The 25,885-nt window shown below is 39.1% G+C and overlaps 1 protein-coding gene across 3 annotated transcripts; it reads left to right on the top strand.

Annotated features, from left to right (window-relative positions):
* Window positions 1–497: 497 nt before the first annotated feature.
* LOC145486256 (integrin beta-1-like) lies at window positions 498–25,885 on the top strand. Of its 3 annotated transcripts, none has more exons than XM_081464880.1 (28): window positions 498–1,041; window positions 2,185–2,249; window positions 4,135–4,220; window positions 6,352–6,462; window positions 7,229–7,292; window positions 8,437–8,568; window positions 9,334–9,430; window positions 10,519–10,621; window positions 10,870–10,959; window positions 11,936–12,022; window positions 12,485–12,559; window positions 12,795–12,899; window positions 13,412–13,510; window positions 14,466–14,539; window positions 15,117–15,171; window positions 15,257–15,309; window positions 16,265–16,349; window positions 16,930–17,000; window positions 17,925–17,984; window positions 20,173–20,251; window positions 20,652–20,742; window positions 21,664–21,770; window positions 22,268–22,360; window positions 22,918–23,053; window positions 23,141–23,248; window positions 23,539–23,648; window positions 23,848–23,904; window positions 24,487–25,885. In XM_081464880.1, exons 2-28 carry the CDS (start codon window positions 2,189–2,191, stop codon window positions 24,550–24,552), a joined length of 2,355 nt encoding a protein of 784 aa, XP_081321006.1. In that variant the 5' UTR covers window positions 498–1,041; window positions 2,185–2,188; the 3' UTR covers window positions 24,553–25,885. The 3 variants fall into 3 exon arrangements, with proteins under 3 accessions (XP_081321006.1, XP_081321008.1, XP_081321009.1); XM_081464882.1 differs by lacking the exon at window positions 498–1,041 and adding an exon at window positions 1,306–2,060; XM_081464883.1 differs by lacking the exon at window positions 498–1,041 and adding an exon at window positions 1,306–1,632.

The following is a 25,885-nucleotide window of genomic DNA, read 5'->3' on the forward strand; positions in this document are numbered from 1 at the left end:
TGAGAAAAGTGGAGCTCGACCTATCGCTAGTTGAATAAGGGCAGCCAGGTGGTGGGTTCCTGGGGCAGCAATATACTCTAACAAGAGGCAGGCATCTATTGCCTTTTGAATGATTAGCAACAGTAAATATTACATGTAAATGATCAATTAGCATTTCAAACAATACATGAATAAACTTCTCAGCTGGACAAAAAAAATGTCTATTAATTATCTGTTGTCCAATTAGTTTGTTTATGAAGTTCCGCTGTAAGTTCCTGTCTAGCTTTTTTCAATTTTTTTTAGCCATTCAGACGGGTTCTTACCTACGTAAGAGACTATGATCTTGTACCTGTGTGGTTAATCTAAGACATATTTCGAGTCGGATACATTAATAATTCTACCCGAACAGTTTTATGTCTCTGGGAGGCGCACAAAACGGATGGAATTTTGGGTCGATTTTTGCCCTCACTGACTACCCTATCAGTCAAAACAAGGGTACAACAAAACCGCATACATTCATTTCCTCATGACACACAAATTTTCAAATAGACTTAACACTCAAAAGCACAAATAAAATGAAAAGAAGATTTTTGTTAACGATTCTTTATGTCTCGTTGAAAATTTGTGTGTCATGAAATGATGAATTAATGCAACCATCAACAGGAAACCTCCTAGACTTATCATCTGAGTGAAAATCTGTCTTATTTGACATGAAGATGTAAACAACTTTTCCATCCAGCGATGATAGAAATAAAGGCTTATGATCTTGCTGTGTGTTTGGCTTTATTCGATTCTTTGAAAATACTTGTAGATCACTTTCTTTCTTTCAATTTCTTTATGAAAACCCGGCCCGGTTCACTTCCGTTTGATCGTCACAAAATTCTGGACGTGAACACCTGATGACCCGAGGGGGCTTGTGGGTGCAGTAATGGAATGCGTCTGAAGTGCGTGACGGCCTTCGGTGGGAATGGCAGAAATTTGTGAGTTTCCGGCGACGCTTATAAATTCTGTTTTTTATCTGCTCGTGTGATTGCAAAGAAAAGTCGCCACGGGTTGCCGCAGGTGAGTCTTAAAAATCTGATAACACTTCAGGCGTTTGTTGGTGATTCAGGTTGCTGTTAAAATACTCAATCAAAAGGATTTTTTATCAACAATATGAATTGTGGTCGACGCGTTTTGCCGTGCCTTCAGGATTTCCAATTCTTTGCGCCATAATCCTATTGCCTTAGCATTCAGCTTTATGTTTCTCACATTTGGTGTTCATAAAACTATTGGTGTTTCGTAAACACGATCTTGATATTTTTGTTCCTCTGCGACGGCGCGCGTGTTCTCCTAAGTAGACATTTTGTCAACCTGAAACTCAACTTTGAACCTTAATTGCCTTGGAAAAATATTTACAACTGTCAGCCAAACAGTGTGGAATCAGCTTTCCACTGAAGGACCAGCTGCTTGTATATTTGATTTGTAATTGACCGGTGAGGAGTTAATTTATTCACCTAAAACGAACCACAAAAGTCAATTCGTACAGGGAGAGTAATTCATTGATACAAACTGCTGCCGGAGTGAAATTGAAAGCGTGCTGCCCGCGGATACAAGCTTAATCTTGGCATTCGCCTTTTATGATATTCTCTTCTTAAATTGGTAGCAAAGTAGGTAGGTTTTGCCATTATCTTCGTGAAACAAAGAGTGGCTTGTTGTCAAATTATGCTGACTTTTGTTTGCTGTTGTCGAGGTGAATTTGTTCATTCAGTTGTGAAAGAACGAAAAGTAAAATTTGTGTGGTTAGCTGATCGGAAGTTCGAGCTTACCTTCGGGCGCTAGAGAATTTTTTGTGGTAATTTTCGTCGTTCTTTGTGTCTGGTATAGACTGAGAAATGAACACAGACAGGTCGTGTATAAATTTGGAAGGCAAGTCAGAAGTGCGGACAAACACACATTTTATTACGCACTTCATTGAAGAAGAGTGTGGTTTTCATTGTATGATGTTCTAATGTTTTATTTAGACCTGCATTCTCATCAAGAATGACTACAATGCTTTCTTGCTGGCATGAGCTTTACTTTTTGCATTAATTTAGATTCAGGTATTGGACATAATAATAAACTAGGGCGAAGCAATTAAGCTTCATGTGCCATAAGTCTGTCTTTTGAATGAAACCTTTCGTTCCATCATGGTCAGTTTTCAATTTAATTTTATTTCCTTTGCAGGAAAATGGGTGCTCTCTCAATGCAATTATGTGTTTTCCTTTGGGGGTTGTTTCTTGGCGTTTGCGGTATGTTTTAAATTCTTATTTTAATGCGGTTGTCTATAGATATTCATAATTACAGACCATCGAAAAAACGGTTCCCTTTTTGTCAAATATGTTTTAAATGACCCCTTAGCCACATTTTTTTTTCCAGCCATTCTGTAGCCTGTGATTTAAGTAGCCAAAATTTGCAAAATGAATGATACATTTATTCAAGCCTGCTGGCATATCTCAATAATTTTTATGCGAAATGCAAATTTATACAGGGCTTTGTTAGAAATCACTGATATTTAAATTATGAAAATATCGTGACAGACAGGTGACGGCCAAGTTGATAATTGTCACATTTTCAAAAAAAGAATTGAAGCAAAGAATCAAAACAAACTACAAATTAGGAAAAAGACTTATTGTTTTGTTTTGATTTGGAGAAATTTGAATTAAAGCTTTCAGAATTGCTCTATGGGGGGTAGGGGGATGTGCAAGTTTTTGATGTTAAGATATTAGGTTGTTTTCACATTGGATATATATATTTTTTTTTTTTTCGTCAGAAGGAAATAATTAGCACATTTATGGGTTTTGATATAGAACTTGGCAGAAAAAAAAAAACCACAGAGGAAGCAGCATACTGTAAATGAACAGAGAATTGCAGAATATAATATATAGAATGCTCTGCAAATTATACATTCTATTAGCTAGGTCAAATCATGTTTAAGCTAATTTAGTGTGCAGGTCATTATGATACCATAATTTTTCAGTTATTAGATAAGGTTTATTTCTTTGATTTGATTTAATTTTTAATTAGCATGCTAATTCTCTGTTGTTCTTTGAAGAAAAAGAAAACAACTTAATATCTTTCCCCTAGGCTTTCTCTGTGTTCGAACATTTCTTTGTTTCTTTTCAGCAATAGATGCACCAAATATTATTGTGCTTTTAAGCTACATTTATTTCAATTACAAAATTATTTGATTGATCACAAGAGATTTGAGATGGAGAATACTGCAGTGATTTTAAGGCGAACAATTATTTCATTTTGTGTATTTTACTGTTGTTCCAAACAAGATCATTTAACTTGAAAAAATACTTGAATGACTAATTTATAATATTATTACAAGCAGGTAATTCAATCTCCAAGTATTGCAATCTCCAAGAGAAAGACCAAACTTTAGTCCCTGCGACTAGTCCCATGAATTCAAACCAGTTTGGATTCAGATTTTCAATTTTTGGGACAAGCCGCTGGGACTTGGTCCTCAGAAGGCCTTGTGTGAGCTGTTCCTGGGACAAGTCCCTGCAACCAGTCCCTTCGTGTAAACTGTTCCAGGAGCTAGTTGCAGGGACTAGTCGCAGGGGCTAGTCCCCTCGTGTGTGCTGGCCTTAATGGTGAGCTCACTGGCCTCTATAATGAGTGGCACAGGGATGTGCCAATCCAATGATATACTGGGGTTAACCTGTTATCACGCTGTAACCTGAGTGAATACAAAATATAGCACTAGATTTGAATGACAAAATTTATGAAAATGGTAACTTCATGCTTCTGTTTCCAGACCAAGGACTTCTCCCATCAGTGGGAGGCTATTGGTATTAAAATCTTGCATAATCTATGCAATGGGGGTAAAGCAACAGGGTTAAATATGACAGCAGTATATTTCACTTTGGCTCAAAATACCTTTGATAAAAAAATACATTTTCAATGATAATTATATTTCAACCTACAGTACCATAAAGTTCTTTCACTACTACATAGTTTGTATATACATGACATGTGTAATCTTTTCTTCCACCTCCCAGATATAACATCACTAACAACCATAAAATTAGATTTAGACAGGCATCTATCAAACAACCTTACCAGAAGCGTGTTGTGCGTATTAATTAGAAGTATCTTTGTTGAACATGATGTTGTACATGTTTACAGGTGTTCCTGATTGCACGACAATAGAAACATCATGTGGTGACTGCATACAAAATATTGACCCGCCGTGTTCTTGGTGTGAAGATGCGGTATGTAAAATTACTTGCTTCCTCTTGATGGTAAATAACTTGTAACTAGTAGACTGGTGGCAGTCTGTTTTTCTCTCAAAATTCAGCAGGGTTATGAGGAATGACATTGTAAGTGTAAAGGGGAATGGGACAGGGGCGTGGCACGCAGGAGAAGAAAAACAGGCTGCAGACTCTTCTTGTGTTTTTGAGGACATTCACACTTGTCAAAAATAATCTAATTAACCAATTAACTAATTAAAATCAACTAGTTTTTCGCAGGAGTCACATGAACCGATGGCTCAAACTCTAGTGTTATCTTTACGAAATACCAAATGCTTTTGTCGGACGAATTTCGCAAGCAGAGGTTATTTTTCTATGTCATCCACAAGAAGAACACCTAAGAAGTTTGCTTCTATACTTAAACTGAAAAACGCGTTGTGCTCTGGCAATTGCTCTCGACTTTGTGAATGTTTATTTAAGCCAAACAATGGCATATACAGCATGCAAAAGAATTGAGAGTTGCGCGTAAACAACTACATTTGAATCATGTGGTGCCAGAATGACCAAAGGAGGAATAAACCTACATGTATACATCGAGCTTGAGAAACATAAGCTCGATCAGATAGCTGCAAGAAACATAAGACTCTCTCCAAAGAAACGTATAGCTTACTTAAAGTAAGGCTACGGTGTCTCCGAAGAAAAACGCACAAGGACAAATTTTCTGTGATAAGAATCTACCTACTACTTGCAAACAGTTCTAATCACAGCCGGGCCTGGCATCAAAATGTAGAATGCAAGTAAGCAACATTTTCACGGTAAATCTCATATTTTTTTCCTTCAAAAGCAAATACTTGGAGACTCAAAAAAGTATCATACAATAGAAATGAGCCTCAAAAATGCATAAACACATGGCAAATTACAGAGGTGTCGAACTCAACGAAGCGACATGCAGATAACAGGGGAAATCAAGCAAAAAACAAAAACTGAAATTATAGATTTTATTATTTATTTATAATCGCCTTAAGCACTTTTTTCACTGTAATTTTTCTTACATTTACATGATTTTTAAGACTGATGAATTTCTTATCTTGTACATTTGTTGTGGTACAGAAAAAGGCAAATGGCGTTTTAGAGGAGAGTGTGAGATCACTCAAACGTTAAAAACGATTGTTTGAATAATCTGATTTAAAAATGTTGAAATTTAACCCACAAAATTCACCGAACTTTTAAAACTATAATAAACAGGGATCTTTTGCATGAAATGTTACATCTTTTCTATTGCCTGTTGTTTCCAGTTAGGGCCTTTAAAAAAATCATCGAAATCCGGGCGGGAGGGGGGGGTTCCTTGAGCTTGGGGTGCTCTAGCAGTCTGGGAAATCCAGTCAGAGGGGAGGTCAAAAATGCTTGCCATCCGTCGTGGGGGGGGGGGGGGGGGGGGGGCAGGGTGTATTTTTTCTGGAATAACACGTTACACAAACAAATCATAAACAATCAATTTTACATTAACTTTGTTACGACAGGTAAAATCATTTTCAATTATTACGTATGCATTATATAGAGATGCAGTGCAGAACAGGTAGTTTCACCAGTTGTAGCTTAACCTGGAGGACATTGTGAAGATAGTGTATCATTGTAAGATATGATTGCATATAATGTAATCAAACCACATCAAAGCCAGTGGCACCCCCCTCCCCCCTCCCTACCACCCTTTCCCCATTCAATGTTGTATTGGTATTAAAATCACCACAAGTCATACTATTTTCAACTTATTTGTATCAACTAGTAAAATCTGTCCAGGGTTTTAGGGTTTGCAACAGTGACTGTTCTGATGGTTATGATAATAATTATTAGCCTCTGGATTGAGCAGGCCAACAGCTTTTATTAATTACTATAATTACGTCCTATTACTGGGCTTTGTCTCTCATAGCCCCTTCCCAACAAGAGATCATAATAATTTATAAAGATAACATTTGTACTTGTCAATGAGAACTGTAAGGATAATTTGGCAATAGAAATTGCTGGCAGGGGTTTAAACCTGTGATGGAAGTTCAATTAGTATCCCATGTATGTACGCATGTAGTAATAATTTAGCTGATGAATTTCCCACATCTTTGAATTGAAATGGTAAAATTATATATTTTTTGGTGAACAGAACTATGTTTGGCTGGAGCAGCCAAGAGCAAGGTGTGATGACATTAAAAACCATACCAGAAATGGCTGCAAGAAAATAGCAAATCCTAAATCAGATTATGTTACACATGAGGTAGGTGGAAAAGCATTCATTGTTTCTTCTTTTTAATTACCACTTACATACAAAACAACACTTTGTGCAATTTACAGCCACTTATGATGACAATGAATACTTATAGTTGTCTAATTGACAAGATATTAATATATAAATTCGCACACTATTTTCTGTGGAGATGTAATATTATTTGAACATACAGTTACTTAGTACTTGCAATGTTGGAGACGATTGAGGGCTAGCATGATCTGTAGCTGTGGTCAGTTACAGTTATCGGTGGTTTTACATACACAAACAAGGTGAAAGGGTCAATTTGCTTTCCTTTTTTGTACATGCCTATTCAAACAAAAGAATATTTGACTGCAGACTCAACTGCAAATATGACAGCTGCTATTCAATACCCAATAGCCCAATTTCGATATATTCAAATTCAGCCTAACACAATGGACCTAAAAGCATGAGGCTCCAGGGAATAAACCCCACAAACTCTGTAGTTATTCTGCAGAGCCTCTTACTGAGGTCGATTGTTTCAGGCTGAATTTAAGTATATCGAAATTGGTCTATTTCCATTGCGCCATGTTGCATTGCATTTGTTGCTTGGCTGGAAGTTATTTCTAATATACAACTGCAGTGGTTTGATTGATGCAAGTGAGAATGTGTTCCACAAAATTTGACATGGACACATATGTAGCATCTTTGTCAAGTTCTTCTACATACTGCACTGTTTCATATTTCCCCAACCTAGGGGTCCCTAATTACTTTTTGCTTTGCTTTGTTAATGCAGAGTAAGCCACTTGATGCAGATGTGAAAGTTACACCACAGAATTTAACTCTGTCTCTTAGACCAGGTAACTTCAACCCACAGAATAGTATTGTGTGGGGCCAATCTAGAAAATATCTGCACTCATCCCAAGGTTTTTTCGAAGTTCTAACATGGAGGAGGTCTCTAAAGCAAAAATCTTTAATTGCAGTATTAACCAAAACTAGAATTTCCAGGAGGATTTGGGAGGGTTGGGAGGAGGAGGGAGGGTGTTCAATCCAAAAAACCTTCAGTGGAAGGGGACCTATGGATAAGTGTTTTTTTTTTTTGCTGGAATAGCACATTTACTCTCTGGCTCAGTGGGCATGTTTCCGTCCTCTGATCTGAAATTTGTTGTGTGGAAATTGCTGAAATGCCATGATTAACAATAGCTTATTAACTCTCCAGTAGTAAGGAAGTGCTTGTAAAATAGTGAAATGCACTTCCTCTTAATCTTGTGGGAGACATCAGGGCTGTCAGTAAGAACCATAACCCATAACGTCTGTTAGGCTGAGTATACTTGATGGCCCTTGATGTCACTGGCGAACTTGCCTTTCGTTGACACCATTCACCCACAAGGTAACAAGTTCGTTACAGGTGTGAAGATCGAAACCAAACGACAGCCGTGGATGTGGGTGCTTAATGGTTTCTGTTAGTACTGGACTCCTGATCAAGCAGTCTGGGTTCAACCCCTGTGTTGTTTCCTTGGACAAGACACTTTGCTGTCCTCTGCAAAACAACAACGTGAAATGACCGAGCTCTGTGTCATCTACGAAACATGGACGATGACGGCAAATTTTTCGTATTTCCATGTGGAACTGAATGCCGTCGTTGGATACTTAGCTTAAGCACAGTTTTAGAGCCACTGGCGTACTGAACAGATCTAGACAATCATGAATTTTGCTTGTAAAATATAAGTTCATTTTCTATTAAGCATTGTCCTCGGCATCTTCGTCGTCGTTGCTTAAGCTCCCTAGTACTTCTCTGGCGGGGAGGTGGGGGGGGGGGGGGGGGGAGAGAGAGAGTAGAAGAAACCCTGGCTGGTTGCTAATTTACCCTGGTACTGTCCTTACAGGGTTTTTGCATAGTACAGTATCATTCTTGTGGTATGGATTGGGGTAGATGTAGTTGCACTGCTCTCCCATCAGATCAATTGTGAGCAACTTTTCTATTTACTGTATATATTTTGATAGGTCAACCAGCAACCATCAAGGTAGATGTCAAGATGCCTGAAAATTACCCAGTAGACCTGTATTACCTGATGGATTTATCTGGTTCCATGGTAGAAGATCTTAAGAAGTTTCCCACTCTTGGCCAGCAAATAGGTAGCTATGCATTTTCAAGGAGAATTTTCATCTGTTAGTTATAATAGATCCTTTGCATAACCTGGTCAGGTGGCACAAATCAAAATTCACCATGTTGGGCCACAAGTTATGCAGGGGGAAATCTAAATCAAATAATGGAGGTCACAACAGTCAAGCTTGTCGTGCCTTTGTGTTGGATGCCCCACTGTGTGAGTTGTGGGTCAGCGTGGCTGATTTTGTACCATTTGACTGTTTTATGTAGAGGGCTCTCACTTGAATAGAAAGAATGTTGAAGGGGAAATTGTTTTTTCTATATAAATTAATTTTTTAAAAAAAATGCACATGATATTATTATTAATATTTCAATGTACATGTATTAGATGTTGTTTATAGACTTGTGATCCAGACATTCAGGACTTGATGAAACCAGCGCAGCTGAATTATTGTGTTCTTAGAAAAGACAGATCTGTTGATGAAATAAGTTCTTTTCTTTATTGATTGGTTACCGGCAAATTTATCAATAAATCTCAATTCAATCTGCTATTATAATACATTTTGGATGAGATTCTAACTAATCCATTGCAAGCTTACCGTTAAATGTATCCATTAGACATACGATACATGTACGCACAGTAAAAATGCACCTGGGTGGGAAAATGCACTCATGTAGGCAAATAATATTTGCCGCACCTCTCTCAAACTTTCTTGTTTTGTTTGTTTGTTTTTTTGTTTAGTTTTTAAGAAATTTATGTTTATACTCCTCTGTGCCTCTGCCTCTCTTGATAGCAAAAGAAATGAGAAACATCACAAACAGATTTCGGCTTGGATTTGGTGGATTTGTGGACAAGCCTGTTGCTCCTTACATTGCCACTGAACCTGCTGCGTAAGGACTCAGTTACTCAAGAACCTTTTTTACATTAATTCTCATGCATCTCTGAGAGCCATGTTTAGCTGAGCAACAATAAGAAGAATCTCCATAGCCTGGCTCTCGGAAATAAATTGCTAAATATTTTGATGTTTAAGTGGAATTTCAATACTTCAAGTTTATTGTGAATTAAAAACTTAATAAGATAATTCCCCAGTGAAGAGCTTGGGATCATACACAGTCATGCAATTAGGTTAATATTTGATTTACAGGAAAACGTTAATCCAGTCCTTAACTTTTAAAAGTTTCTTTTACCTGTACATGTCTGGGCCTTCTGGCCATGGGTCCAGACGTGATTAGCCATGAAAGGTGTTAGTGAATCCCATTGTGTCTGATGGATTGTTCAGGAAAATATCTGTACTCTAAACGGAATTGGATATTTTAGTTTGAATCCCTTAACACCCAGGGTTTTCAAAAGTAGGTTGGATCTACTTTTGTTATTATGAGCTGGTTACCAGTACTCTGCTTATTGTCTGATTCTTTGGTTAATGATGGCAAAATCAGCCACCTATTTCAACGTTAATATTATTAAGGCCACCTACTTCAAAATTTTGTGACAACTGTGCACCCCTACCCCCCACCCCCTCTGGAGTTTGTAGTTAATTATTAACTTTATACTTTCTTTTGAAAAAATGATTGTCATTTGAGATCCCCATCCCCCTCAGAATTTCCAGTGTCCAGTTGAGGTTAAACATAGCAAATTTGTGTCATTATCATACAAGTCTGAAACAATGTAAGTTACAAGCAAACTCTGGAGGTCAAAACCTTCTTAACACTTTTTGGCTGCTGTAAATCATAATTACAACAACAACTTAAGAACCTGCGAACAAAATGGATGGGAATTTACAGATTACAATCCACAAATGTGATCTTTTGAACCAGCAGTCAAGCAGTCAAGTTGGCTGCTTTTGAATTTAGAACTACATGTGCATTGTACAGTGCCCTACTCTACCCTCCCCTCCCCTCCTCCCACCTTGTTCCCTCCTCTTCGCACTTTCTTCGTTTCATTGCAGCAAGTCATTCTCTCCCTTTCTTAATCTCAACAGATTGGCCCACCCTTTTGATCCAGCATCAGATACGCCTGTTTCTGTACCAGCATTTGGTTTTCTTAATGAGTTGAAACTGACCCCAAACTATACTGAATTTGAAGTGAGTATCCATTTTTTTCATGTTTACAGGCATCATGTGGGCATGGAAGCAAACATACATTTTATATTAAAGTTTTATTTCTAAGATTGGAAAATCACAATAAAACAACAGAGAAGTCAAAAAGCTTTGTTTAAGTGTGAGTAATTAATGAAAATGCTCTCATGCATACAGTACTATTTTTTGTTATTAATGATAATAATAAAGACCAGTAGATGAGAATGTCTTGTGATCTTTTCAATCCTTGTCAGAGTGCAATAAGGCAGGTGAACATTTCTGGCAATGTTGACAATCCTGAGGGAACAATGGATGCCCTGATGCAGATTGCAGTCTGTGGTTCGGTAAGAATGTTGCATCCGAGACCTTAATTCTCTAACTTGTAATATTTATTTGTTTGAGTATCATTGTTAGCTATATCTTTACCTTTGTTGAACAATTTATAGTACAGGACAAACATGTACAGTTAAACCCTGTTATAATTAACTCGGGAAGTAACAAAGAATTTGAGGTGTTGGTAGTTCATTAGATAGCCATTAGTAAGTGACCGAAAAAGTATGTCAGGAAAATGAATGGAGTTTGAGATAGCAGGGTTCTGCTGTACTATACATGTAGCACTTTAGTAATTACAGATTTTTCTGGTGTCTGTCTTTGGGAAAGTGTCCGTTTGATGAGTTTGAGTGAGTTTTGATTTCGAGTTATAGCATCAGGTCACTATTTTTAGACCCCACAGTGATTTGGTTAGCCCAATAAATTTATTAGCACCCTGGTTAGCGTAATTACTATCACTCCGATAATTCTCTTGGTTAGGGTTAGGGTCAGCGGGTATATTTGGCAGGTTGTGGGTTGCAGGTGGAATCAACCTGTTTATTCGAGTTTAAATCCAATAAGAGTAAACCAACCTGTTTATTCAAGTTGAAGTCCAATAAGAGTAAAAGTCTCTATGTGAGCCAAGTGGCCCATCAGGCAGGAACTTATCCCTGTCCAATAAACACCAATATAAAGGCATTTGGAGTGCTATCCAGAGAAATTAGCAGCAATGCAACTCTGTAAAGTTGAGGGTAAATAAATTTTATGATGATTTTGTCAGTGCTATTAAGAGTAACTGAAGCATTAATTTGACTCACTCGACCTTAAATGTCGAACCTGCAATCTATACAGTGTATCTCCCTGGTTAGTGTAACAATGAAAACCACAGGGCTGGCATGTAGAAAACTTAAAACAGAACTTAAAAAAGTCAAAATTTTGACACAATAAATTAGTACTTAAAATCAAAGTTGTAATATGATTGTACACTCCTTTCTCTTCCTTTCCTTGTAGGAGATTGGTTGGGTGGACAAGCAGTCTGCGAGAAGATTAGTTATTGTAATAACAGATGCTAAGTATCATTTTGCTGGTGATGGTTTGGTAGGTGTTAAGTGCTGATCCACTTCCAGTTTTTCTTCATGTCAGGGCTGTTAAGCTTTGAGTCATCTGTAGCCTCATTCTCCACACCCGTGGCAAACTTGTTACTTTGTGGTTGAATTCTATCAACAACAGGCAATTTCACCCGTAGCATCATGGGAAAATCAAGCATATTCAGCTGTAACAGGTGTTATGGGTTACGGCCCTTAATGACAGCCCAGCACGATATCAATTGATCAATACATAATTTTGTCAAGGAAAAAGGTAGTAAGAATAACTAGGAAAAATCTTGTTCATGTATCACCCCTCAGCACAAGAGTGCAATTACCCCAGCTGGTGCTCACACGTGGACCACATGTAACAGTTCAAAAGAGCAAACGTTCAACTAGCCATCAGCACATTGTGTCCCCCACCAATTTATGGCAAGATTTGAGTTAATGTTATATGTTTTTCATATTGTTTTAGCTTGGTGGAGTTGTCACACCAAATGATGGTCACTGTCACACAAAAAGTGGTAAATACATGGCATCAACATTAATGGTGAGACATTGTTACTGAAAGCTTTGTAAATGTGAGGGACTAAATTTCTTTTAAAGACCTTTTGATGGAAAATAGGGGGACTTCCTTGTAAATAAAGACAGGTGAAACTTAACTCAAATTAATTACATTTTATTTTTGAAACATCATTGCATGTACCATTGATTTACATGAAATAGAAGCAAGGTGTTGAAAAGTACTTGACTGTATTTATTGATATAATTTCTACATTACACAGGACTATCCATCTCCAGGTTTCCTCAAAACGAAGTTGATAGATGAGCAGTTGTCACCAATCTTTGCTATCAATAAGACAAAGACACAAGTGTACAATCAATACAAGGTACAGAGTCAGTGATGTACTGTTAAAACACGGCTTGATTAACATTCTTAAATAAACACCCCTGGGGGAAATATTTCGAGGATCCTCAAGCATCCTTGAGGTTTCTTGAGGATCTTATCAAGATCCTCAAAGATCCTTGTCTAGATGTTTAAGGATCTTTATTGATCTAAGGTTACAATTCTTGCTAGTATCTAGCAATATCTTGGCCCTGATCTTTAAGGATATTCAAGACTCTTCACTGAAAGATTTTGCTCAAATATCTTGCCAAGATCTTTGATGATCTTGGAGGATCCTTCAAAAATCTTTCATTTAACGATCTTTGTGAGATCTTTCAAAGAACTTTTGAAAATCTCTTGAAGATCTTTAAATATCCTCGAAGATCCTGCAAGGTATTTTTAACAGGGACCTCCCCTTATAGCCGTGAACACTCAAATCACATGATTATAGAAACTGCATGCAGCCACTTTCAATTCACCCTTTCCAGTTTCTGTTTACTGTGATTATTTCTACAGGAATTAGTCAACTTCTTTGGCAAAGAGTCTGGAGCTGTAGTGGATTTATTGAGCGAAGATTCTTCAAACATCGTTCAGCTCATTAGAGACGCTTATGAGGTGAGTGCTGTTTTGTCTAGTAGGCTAGTACACTGTACATTGGAAAACAAACTACTGTAGTTCGTCCCTGTTGTCAAATGATGGGCAATGCAGATAAGTTTTTTTATAGCTTAGTAGGTTTTGTACATGTACATATATTCAGTGATGTTGTTAGTATCCGGCAGTAGACTCTATTCGCTGGCAACTGCAGTGAAAAGGACCCGCAACGCAACGTTAGGAAATGACCAAAAACAACACCGTAGCCAAGGGAGGTAAAAAAAAAAAGGTTAAGTCTGCATACGAACCAAGTAGCCCATCAGGCCGGAGCTTATCCCGGTTTCAGAAGCATGAAGCAACTTGAATTTTGCACTCGCTTTTGAGCGCTCCTTATTCCCATTGCCTGATATTTACTGAGTAACTTACACGTATTAGCTGTCAGTTGCACAATGTCATCAGAAACAGCGAACAATGGTCGCGGACAAAGATGTATTAGCTGGGGCTTTGAGAGATTTAATGCTAGCGTGAGTAAATTTGCATTAAAAAACCCGAGCAACAATTCGGTCGTGACAGCTCTGTTAGCTAGAAAAGCTGTTTCTGGCAGTTTTGCCTGCAAGATACGGGAAGAGTCTAATTTATTAAATGTTTGTTTGTGTTAAGAACTATGAACTGAACGGGAATTTGCCGGTGGGGTGTTATTTGCTGATGCGAATTTTAAGTAATGACTATCTTCTGTGTTGCCTCACAGTTCGTACCCTCTCCTTCTTCCTCGCGTTTTTTGAGCTTTTCTGCCTCCCCTACTCCTTCCCTGTTTACGCCTGTGATGCAGTCTACATGTATTACCAATTAGACTACTCAGCCAGTCTGAAACAATACTTAAACCAAAACCAAAGTAATTGTCTGATTACTTTCGACACTCGATTGAAAACTGCTCTATTGTTGATTAATATCTAACCAAAATCCAATTTGTTGTCTTTAGACAATTGCTCAAACTCAGACTATACGTGACACAGCACCTGAGGGAGTGAGAGTGAACTACACAGCTTACTGTCCGTAAGTTATCAATGTTATATTTCCTTTGCTAGCCATGTGGCGTTATGCTGTGGCAGAGGATATCGATCCTTAATATATAGACACAAGTGTTTTACTGGAAAATACACAACTCGTAAAATTCATACGAAACCACAACCGGGACTCGAGTAGCATATTTTCCATATCTACACTAGTGAAGATATCGATTTTACTGATATCAAGTTTGTCTCTTAAATTATACTTTAATTCGTTGGTGTATCATCGAAACATCTTCGGGTCTTCCTTGAAAGTCTTCGACAATCTTCGGTAATCTTCGTGTGACCTTCGGACAAGTTTTGGAGAATCTTCGTAAATCTTTGGAAAGTGGTCGGAAATCTTCGGAAAATCGTCAAACACACCGTCATCAGTATATCTATATGATAGAAAGAACATTACACGTTATTGACTCCATGCATCAGGGGCACGTAACAATGGTTTTTTTTTCTCAAATACTTTAAATACTGTTTTAGGCTATCTGGAGTGCTTTTGAAGGTCTGTGGGTTAATTTTAGTCTGCCTGACTTGTTTAAGCAATACTGGGGGTTGTTCTTTGTTTGCAGTGATGGAAAACAAGTTGGATCAAAGACTTGCGCCAATGTCCAGATTGGACAGAAGGTCGGTTTTTACAGTGCAACAATTAAATCATCGTGCAATAACATGACTTTTTTTATTATATTATGATATTTTTTGTTTCTGGCAGGTTTCTTTTGAGGTCTCTGTTACAGTGGATGACTGTAATCTGAAAGAAAAGAGGTATGCATTGGTTTGAGTTTCATGTGAAGATTGTTGTGTTCTGTGTCAGTTTACTCATCGTCGTGGTCGTGGTCGTGGTCGTGGTCGTGGTCGTGGTCGTGGTCGTGGTCGTGGTCGTGGTCGTGGTCGTGGTCGTGGTCGTGGTCGTGGTCCATGTCGTGGTCCATGTCGTGGTCGTGGTCCATGTCGTGGTCCATGTCGTGGTCGTGGTCCATGTCGTGGTCGTGGTCCATGTCGTGGTCGTGGTCGTGGTCGTGGTCGTCGTCAACATCATCGTCATCATCATCATATCCTGTTATCACACAAGTAGGCACATGCAGCCATTCTCAAGCCAATTTCTGTTCCATGCCATTGCCTTGGCTAAATCAATCTTCATCTTCAATACTACAGTATTAAATAAGTGATCAGTGCCATAATGTATGTAGTGTTTGCTTGTCAAGTAAGATCATTTTTTTTTTTTTTTTTTTTCTTTTTTTTCAAACATTGTCCTAACATTCCATTGCCCGATCTTCACACACGCTTTTGGCGACAGCAATTTCGTCGGCGGTTTATGCGTCATTCGCTGCTTCGCACGTTGTTCCAACCGGGTGTTAACATCTTTTACCCCTGCTTCCCGATAGGGTGCAGTGGTAGTTCTAGCTTCGGTTTCTGTAATAAATAGCATTTTCTGGGAGCGGGTTATCAGCCCGCCGCCCAACCCCCAACCTGGAGGACCAGGGGCTGTTCTTCGTCTGGCCTCTACCCTTCGACCAATCCGGCATGGTTAGACCTGCCAGGGAACAAAGTCCCCGCCGGCACAGCTCTCCGGGTCATGAAGACACACAAGCTTCACCACCACGGCAAGGTGTCAGCCCAAGGTGAAGAAGTAAGATCATTAGTTGAGGATAAATTGCATAATCCCTTTTGATCCGTGTTAATCAACATACTTCTACTTCTTTCCTTCCCTCTGTAACAGCTTCTCTCTGGTGACACCATTTGGGAACGTGGAGATAAACCTGGACTTTATCTGTAGCTGTCAGTGTGAGAAAGATGAAAACTTAGTAAGATTCCTTTACATTATTCATGTGTTAGAACGATCTTGATAACGAAAGCTACATGTACATGTAACGTAGGAATTGAAGGAGCAAGATGCAGGTGTAGCTCCTCAGTGTTTGTGCTTAGCTTAAAGTTACTGAGAGTGCTAGTATTTACATCTCCCCTGGATGGGATGGGATACTACATGTAAGCCTTTCTGGGTTACCCTCCCCTCCCCCATGGGTATTTTGTCAGCCGGGCTGCCTTAGTAATCCAATAGTACCCCTTTACACTCTTCATTGAAAGGACGCACTGCGATGATTGAGCATCTTGTCTCAAAAGCACTGCACAATGACCCCAGTCAGTACTACGTTAATAACGGAAGTTTCTCTTGTGGGTTTCTAGAAAGTATCTATTGCCTACACAATGGAAGATCATTGAAAATTTAAAGGGGATGGATGAAAAGGGTTCCAAAGGTCAGAATTTTAAAGAAATTATGAAGCCATTCCGGGATGGGAGGACCAAGAGGGGCATTTTTGAATGAAAGTGGGGAAGGGTATAGATATATTCTGGAGCATCACATCTCATGTAATGTATTTGTTGTAGGAAGAATCCAGTCCACACTGTTCTGGCAATGGCACATTAACTTGTGGGCTTTGTAATTGCCACAAAGATAGGTGGGACCATTCTTTCTGATTTTAGAGGTTAGCAATAGACCATTTTACAGTTGTCTGCTCAGTGACCTGGCCTTTGGATGGCAGCGAGGCTAGAGTTGACCTTGCTTTGATACAGACCTCACTGCTCTTGTCATGTAGATGCACCTAGTTAGCATCAGAACAACTTGATTTACACAACAAAAGCAGTGAGGTCTGTATCACTGCCATCCAAAGGCCAGGTCACTGAGCAAACAACTGTAAAATGGTCTATTTAAGGAGACACAGCCGTGAAAATGCAGTTCTAGATTTTCTTTATCATTAGTTGTTCATATAACATGATCGTCTGTCACAGTCTCGTTCGTGACCAACTTTTCTACAACCTGAGCAGAAGTCATCTTCAGTTTCATCAAAGCGTTTAGGATCATGTTCATGCTCTGAAGATGAATTTAGGTTGTCAAGATATCAGCCACCAACAGTTGTTTTCAGAATCATCCTCACCTGGAATATCACACCATACTACTAATACTCCCGGGCTTACACATTCTTACCATGTTTTTTCATTAGTAACTTTCAGTTTGAAATTGTCTTGGGTAGTGATAGGTAGGTCAGTTATCTACCTTTAACCTGATGCAAGGTAAATTGCACCAGGAAAGTGGCTCACACAGCCAGAGCGTTTCCCGGTGTCTGTAACATTAAGCCCCTGGGAGTATTTCTACTCGTTCCTACATGGGATGTCAGTCCAACGCGGGGCTACCCCCGTCATTAAATTCGCCGGTACCAATACACCTGGGTGGAGAGAGGCACTGTGAGAGTTCAGTGTGTTGACCAGGTCCCTGGCCAGGGCTCGAACCCAGACCACTCGATTCAGGTCCGGCGTACTAACCTTTAGGTCCCACCCCCCTCACCCCCACAATCTGATGTTCACGTTGCTTTTTTCTGTTATAGGGCTGGACGAAAATGCCAGTGCAAAGAGGAAAATAAACTTGCACCCAGCCAATGTATCAAGTATGTTTTGATTGCAAACTTAGTTTGGAATACTTACGCTTACATAATTTTTGAATTGCAGGATTGTTTGGTTCAGAAACTCTTAGAGTATTCTACAAGCGTTTACATTGGAACCCTGTTAATGCGGATTTTCATTTGACTGACGTTAAAATGTAAAAATTAATTATTTCAGATTATTTTGATAATTTGTAAAAAAACCGGCGTGTCACACGGGTACGTTACACTTTAATGGTTAACAGTAAATACAGGTATAGTTTTAAAGCGTTTTTGGATTGGATATTTAGTTTCAGGAGACGTAAAAGTTATAAACGTCTTAAACTTTAATACCAACTTAACACAAGACAGTTATTGGATCATTCCTTATCTTAAGAAACTAAACCCTTTTGATGCTATTAAATTGCGGCTGCTTGTGAACTAAACTAGAGTAAACATAAAATTGAGTGAGTTTTATTGCTTGTGTATAATACATGTATGTCTTCAGATTGAATCAAACTGCTTTGTTAAAGTTGCAAGAAACGTTTCGCAATAGAAACTCTACCGCAAAGTAAGTATAAAATGAAAACCGCGGTCACACGCTAAATATAAACTTTAATGTGGTCTTTAGAAGTTTTGCGCGGTAGCCATGTTGCATGGCAGCAACAGTGAAAATGTTTAGCAGTAAAAAGAACTTTTTTTCCTATAGGAAAAATAATCTATTGTTCCTGCCATGAAACATGGCTGCCGTGCAAAACCTTTATAGAACGGTTTTCGTTGGAGTGTAGAATAGTAGTTTGTTTTACATAATAACGGCGTAAATACGATTGGCTTAAAAAAACTCGCGCCACTTTTTCATCCAATCAGAGGCAAAGCCAAAACCAATCGTAACTCGTTCGCAACAGGTTTTCCCGCGTTTCACGTCAGCTACATGTAATAACTTCGAGTTTTGATTGGTTCACTGTATTTTCTGTGTCCTTCGTGATTGGTTCGAGTGAGTGGTTTGGTTTTACGTCACTCAGTTGAAAACCGCTCCATCAACAACCGTTGGTATTACAAATTACACTCAAACTAATTCGTTATTCACGGGGGTAAACATGTCAAGTAAGGTCTTAAGAAAAGTTGCTAATCAAATACGAAATTTTTTCTCATTTGTGTAACTTTTTTTCTTTAAATTCCTAAGCTGAAGTAAAGTTAACAATGAAACCTGGCCAGCACTTCCTTGTTGATATTTATACATTAAATTAAATAATTAAAACATGTTACGACGTAGCTGAAACGAAGTTTTTGCATGTTAACATTTTCTTCAAAAATATAATGCAACAATTAATTTTGGCCGACGAGTCACATGTGATATGTATTTGATCATTATTAGTTTTCTACAGTGGTAGTAGAGTTTTTCAAGTTTAATGTCACATGGCTAATTCGATCGAAATGATTTCAGGTGAACAATTAACTGAACTAACCTGTGAAGTTAGATTTGTTCCTCTTTCAAATTCCAGTCACCTTGAAACTGCTGTTCTTCAGAGATTAAACTAAAACTAATAAAGTATCTAACATAGTAAACCTTAAAAAAAACTTAAAGAACTGAGACATTGTGAAACATTATGTCTTCCTGGTGACGTCACTGTGAAGCATCGCTTGTTATCGTGGTGACGTCATTGTGAAGCATCGCTTGTTATCGTCATAACGTCATTGTGAAGCGGCGACTTTAAAGTCATTACGTCATTTTGAAACATCACTTGGTAACGTCAAGAAGTCACTATGAAGCATCGTCTGTTGTAGTCATGACATCATATACACGTGATGGCTTTCGGTAAAACTGCCTAGTGCCGTGTAAAAATACAAGCAGAAACTCAAACGCATTGTGTTGTGCCATACTGCGTCGTACGCGGGGTTGTGTTGGTTATTTACAAACTCGTTGTTTATCTTTTTCCTTTGGGCCATGGTCACACAAAGCTCTTTACATGAACTGAATCTAACAGAAATAAGCAGAAGCTGTTGTCTTTGCTCCTTTGGTTCGGTTGAAGTTCGGCCTTTCAACATGGCCTCAGTGAATTAGTGCATATTTCCCACAGTATAAATTACATCAGACTACAAACTCAGAAACATACCCAGCCGTTGATTTTCTTCAGTTTTCGAAGTCATAAAGCAACAGTCGAAATCCCCTCTCCATGATTGTTCCACGGTGACTAATCTTGGGCTTTTTCCCCAGAGACAATGCAACGGACGCTCAGGTGTGTAGTGGGCTAGGAACCTGTCTGTGCGGAGACTGTGTGTGCAAAAAAACTGGGGTAAGTGCCGTGAGTCAAAGGTTTTTTTTAGGGAAATAATCAAAACCATTTTACGTCTAGTCGGTCAGGAACATTGCATAAAACAACGATTGTGATCTCTTTATGCCCCGCTCCTCCCCTAAAAACCGGTTTTGGTTTTGGTTTTACCACGGTTTGAGATTGGCTGAGTAGTCTAATTGGTATGTGATTGGTTTGGTTTTGGTTTTACGACACTCAATTAAAACCCGCTCTAAGTACCAGTATTGAAAACTTATGTCAATTTTTCAGGTCTCAATAGGTTTTGTCGATTAGGCTCATCGCAACGGCTGTGTGTTGGCTCTCTCCCCCACTCCTCCCCCTCCCCCTACAAAAGTGGGTGCGTTCACGTTAAGTATACTTCTGATGTACCCTTGTTTTTCAGCTTCGCCCTGGTGAAATCATAAATGGTAAATACTGTGAATGCAGCAACCTCGATTGTCCTTCAGACCCAGACACGGACCTCATATGTGGCGGTAAGGATATTAGTGTAGACTGCTATCACCATGCTATTTTTTTTAGGCGATCAGAATCTGCATCTTAACAAGATATGATGTCGGGTGACAGAGTTAATCCCCATATAGACCTTAGCCTTATAAACCTTAGGAGTGGTATCTAGTCCTTTCGCGGATAATTTTACACGCTGTTGCATGGATATTTTCGTGACAGTTTAAAATGCGTGTAAAGCCGCTTGGATAGCCCAGGTGGGTCAAATCCCCGTCACGGTGTTGACTATTTCTAGACCCTCCTGGGATTTTGGAAATCATGACTGATCTGCAAATAACATGAGATGAATTACCTTGGGAATAAGGCCCCTATAATTCCCTTACCCCTTCATCTTTCTCTTTTGTTCAGCTAAGTACATCTATGAAGACATGATTGATCATCGCAGTTATACACACAACTTAAGCAGTTGTGAAATTACAACCTGAAAACAATTCAGGCCTGAACGGGATTCGAACCCATGACTTCTGCGATATCGGTGCACTGCTCTACCAACTGAGCTATCAAGCCTACTAGCAGCTGGTCACATTGTTAGTTCGTAATATACCCATAGATGATGAAGTGAATATATGAAGGATCATATATTTGAACTGCGGAGAAAGATATGAAGACATGATTGATCATCAATTTCACAACTGCTTAAGTTGTGTATATAACTCCCATGATCAATCATGTCTTCATATCTTTCTCCGCAGTTCAAATATATGATCTTTCATATATTCATTTGTATTAAGTACATCTATATTTGCATGCTGATGCAGCATGTTTTTGTGACGCAAAAGCAGTTACACGTTAGCCTTTTTGAAAAGTAAACAAAGGGTTTTTTTATACAGTCTCCCCCCTCTCCCCCAAAGGGTCTCCTCTCTCCTATCGCTTTGTGTTGTTGTTGTCAGGTCCTGAGCATGGCCAGTGTTTATGTGGGAATTGTAGCTGTTCAGGAAACTGGACAGGTCCCTCGTGTAGCTGCACAACGAGTACTGAAGGCTGTATGAAGGATGGGGTGAGTTTATGATTAACTTGAATAGCTTTTGATAAGCTTTTGTAATTTAGAACTTGCTATTATAAAGCTTAACACCAGGTCTCATCTCGTAAAGTTCTAGGTCTTGTCCCACTGGGAGCCTGGTACGAGTGAACATACGAGTCTCATTTCCTCTGTATTTTTTTTTTCCACACTCTGTTACGGCCGTGCTTAGGCTGCCCGTGAAGGAGACTGGACATGCTTTTATGAAGCATGTCCATGTCCTTGTCCAACAGCTCTGCAATTGTTTGTTTGTTTGCTTTTTTTAATGTGACATTGTCACCTCAACTAAGCTAACATGTGGGGGCAGATCTTAAAAGAAGGACCCTTTCCCCAACCCCTACCTACCCCCGGGAGAAATTTATTCCTCCTCCTTTTGAAGAAGAAAGTTTCACCTTCGCTTTACCCCTCCCCCTCCACCCTGTTTTGAGCATATCTTGATTCGACACTGACTCACTAGTGCTGCCTGTGTATTTCAGGTGCTGTGTAACGGCTATGGAACGTGCGAGTGCGGCACCTGTGTTTGTAACGCGTCCACAGTGTACAGAGGAAAATATTGCGACGAATGTCCGGTGAGTATTCTTTGCTTTTGTTATCAGTACATCGCTTGTTCTGTATGCCCGTCTTGTTGTATATTAACAAGGTTACCACAGGTGACTGGTCAGGATATGGTCAGGACAAAAATTCTTCAAGGTCAGGGAAAAGTTAGGGAAGTTTATTTTGACACAGGGAAATTAAAATTTTGAAGTAAGTCATTTAAGGCTGTAAAAACATTTCAGGTTGACTGTGATCTCAGTAATATTTTTTCTTAATGAAGCAGGGAAGCTGTCATTCTCAAGGTTAATAGGACGGCTGTGAAGGCAGGCTCGAGGCCGCTAAAACATCTGACATTTTTTATTTATGTAGGCAGGGAAATTTTATTTTTGTCAGGGGAAAGTCAGGGAAAAGTCCAAATATTTTGAAAACTGTTGTCGGTGGCAACCATGTATAAATCTTCATTTTGCGTTTCAGCAACCAAGTGACTGAGCAGTTGATGGAACACGTAGGATATTTTGGATTACAATCTGAAACTGATAACTAGCGGCTGAAACAATCTAATCCTCCCTCCCGTTTTGTTGTTCTTTTTCAGAGCTGCGCTGGAAAATGTTCCCTCAACAAAGACTGCGTGCAGTGTTTGGTATTCAAGAGTGGAGTAATAAGTGCCGAGGATTGCAAGACTCGCTGCAAAGATTTCAAGATTAATGAGGTCGACGCGCTCTCTACAGGTAAGGCTGAGAAAGTATTTAAACGGCTTTAGCTCTGTAAACTTTTAGAGGTTTGGAAGTATCACTGAATTGTGGTTTTGTTGCCAGAAATGGGTGAAAGGTGCACGTTCAAGGATGACGATGACTGCTCGTTTAGCTTCAGCTATAAAGAAAATCCTGGTAAAGATGTCACGATATCTGTACAGCGGGAGAAAGGTACACGTTAAATTGCGTTACATTACGTTACGTTTCGTTTTCATTAAATTACGTTACATTGCATTTTAACTCTTCTAACTTCCCAGTCTGCTCTTTTTCTAGTCAGGGAATTTTCCAGTTTCATAAGATGCACCCTCAAGCATTCATTTTAGTTGAAATTTTGTTGAATCCTGCATCTACGTTATATTTCTCCTCGAAGTTACGATTTCTTTTGACCACTTTGTAGGAATATAGCTGTGACTGCCGCTGACTTTTCCAAATCATTTTTTCCTTTTTTTTTCATTCGTCAGTTTGTCCCAAGGAAGCAGAAGCACTGGCTGTCATTCTTGGCGTGGTTGGAGGAGTACTGGGCGTTGGTTTAGCTCTGCTCCTTATTTGGAAACTGCTCGCTACTATTCAGGTATGTGTTGATTGCGAGTGGTCGGGGGGGGAGGGTGGTTGAGGCTGATAGCTCTCGACTCACCAACATCTTCAACTTTTCCTGCAGCTCGTCTGCAGTGCACATACTTCAAGGCAAATCTCATAGTTTTCACGGACAGGCTCATTTTTAAAGCATTTTCAAACGACTCGTTGATAACGGTTGTCCTTTGATATCGCAGGACCGACGAGAATTCGCGAAGTTTGAGAAAGAGAGACAGAATGCTCAATGGGACACGGTAAGCTAGAAACAAGTTCAACTGCTTGTACAGTTCTTGACCGAAAGCAATTCCAGTTTCTCATGGCATCTCCATTCGGTAAACTGTAAGGGTAGTCTCTATATTTTTTACCCCCTCGAGTAAGGAGCTTCCGAAAATAGCAGAGTTAAAGGTTGCGTGACAGCCCAATTAAGGTCTACGTAGGAGTCGCCTGGTGACAGTTTAAGGTTATATCGACTCATGTTAGCGATGTACGAAGTTGTCAAGCCTGTAGCTGTCCAAACACCGTTTGTTATTGGCTCACGAAACAATATATAAATGATCCAAACAATATCCCTGTCGCTTGAAACAATAGAAGCTACAGGTTACAAGGACCAATGAAAATACAAGTCTGGAAGAGGTGCTGGACTACAAAGTTACCTTCACTTTGAAGGTAGCCACAAATGACAGCCAGAAAAAAACCAAAGAAACAATAGAAAGGTAAAAACAGGAGGAAGGATGGTCAAGACTGGCTGAAAGATAAAGACGGATATGCAAACAACGAACGTGGAAAAGTGAACCATTCCATGATTTTACCAACAAGCTGTCTGTTTTCCTTTGCAGGGCGAGAATCCCATCTTCAAACAGGCTACAACTACCTTCCAGAATCCAACGTATGGTGGAAAATAAGGTAGAAGAACAAAACAAACTGTGGAGAAAAACGTAGCTGTAAACATCTTAAAAAGTCAGGAATGTTTTTCCGGCCGTCCGATGTTTGGTGGAGGAAAAACACTGATACCGGCCCCGTTAACTTTTGTACATTTTGGTCGTCCTCACGTCTGTTTTACTAGTGGTTTTCATCCCTTATCACGAAAACAGCCAACAAAATACGCTGGAATGTTAATGTTAAAAGTAGAAACTGCGCATGTGTAGATAACATGATTCTTGTCCCATCCGTCCCATCGCGCCGCGCCTTCGAAAACCGCGGAAGACTCCATGTTGGATTTACATGTATATTTTCCTCAGTGGATTGTGGACGATGCCATGTATTAAGTTCTTTCTTCTGACATAACACAAGCGGTTTTGAAAGCCTTACTTTTCGAGATTCTCGCCAAAACAATAACTAACAATAATTATGCGTTTTCAAAAACCACTTTGAAACCGTTTTCAGGGGACACGTTCGATGTATCAACAGTTTGCGTACGAACAAACGAGAATACGGCCATAGACAAACAAAAATGTCCATGGGTATACAGGGCCTGAGAAAGGGAAGACCATAATTTATACAGCGGAGGGTATGTCATTAACGCATATAGTATTTGACTCAAGATGTACGAAATAGACTGGAAGCAAAAAATGTCCGAGTTGTTTTTAGTTTTAGAATAAATTTTATGTCACGTTGGCAAGATATCTAGTAACCATATTTTTTCAAGTTTTTTTAATATATAATTTGTTTATTTTATTGTTTAACTGTTACTCGCTTATGTTTAATTTGAACAAGTTTAGGGTTGCTTTAGGGTTGTTTGTCATACTAAACGAATTTGAGACGTTTTTTAAAGGAAATTCTGTAGGTTTATAAAGTGTTGTATTTGAAAGTTGGAGCGATTTTTAGCTACAGTCTTCGTCAGAATAATACGTGAAGAAAAATCCACCCCCTCCCCCGAATCATTGATGAACTCGCGCTACAACCAAAATGCACCATTTTTTCCATCACTGAAATGGGGGGAGGGGTGGTCTTAATTTTCATTTAAATTGACCAAGATTGTGGGTGTAGAATTAACATTGTGTTTGCCGTCGTAGAGTGAAGAAATTAGGAAATGATCCACAAAGTAAACTTGTCTTTGATTCTTGGCTAATTCGTTAACCTCGTTTCGTGTTAAGGAAATTGTAAGACCCGAAAAGCTTCGCGTCTTACAATTTTCCCATATTTCTTTTCTTGTGTCGCTAATAATGGAACTTTCTTGTACAGTGTATAAAGTGTGGATATCATTTTTGTGCCATTATTAAAGTAACTTTTACCCTA

The sequence above is a fragment of the Orbicella franksi genome, chromosome 5 (genome assembly GCF_964199315.1).
Source record: "Orbicella franksi chromosome 5, jaOrbFran1.1, whole genome shotgun sequence".
NCBI classification, from domain to species: Eukaryota; Metazoa; Cnidaria; class Anthozoa; order Scleractinia; family Merulinidae; genus Orbicella; species Orbicella franksi.

Bases quoted from the DNA above. Each gene is read 5' to 3' on its own strand.
- LOC145486256 (XM_081464880.1), top strand. From the start codon at position 2,189: ATGGGTGCTCTCTCAATGCAATTATGTGTTTTCCTTTGGGGGTTGTTT. The intron at 10,960-11,935 runs GTAAGAATGTTG...CTTTCCTTGTAG, and splicing joins AGATTGCAGTCTGTGGTTCG to GAGATTGGTTGGGTGGACAA. The intron at 17,985-20,172 runs GTATGTTTTGAT...CTTTTTCCCCAG, and splicing joins GCACCCAGCCAATGTATCAA to AGACAATGCAACGGACGCTC.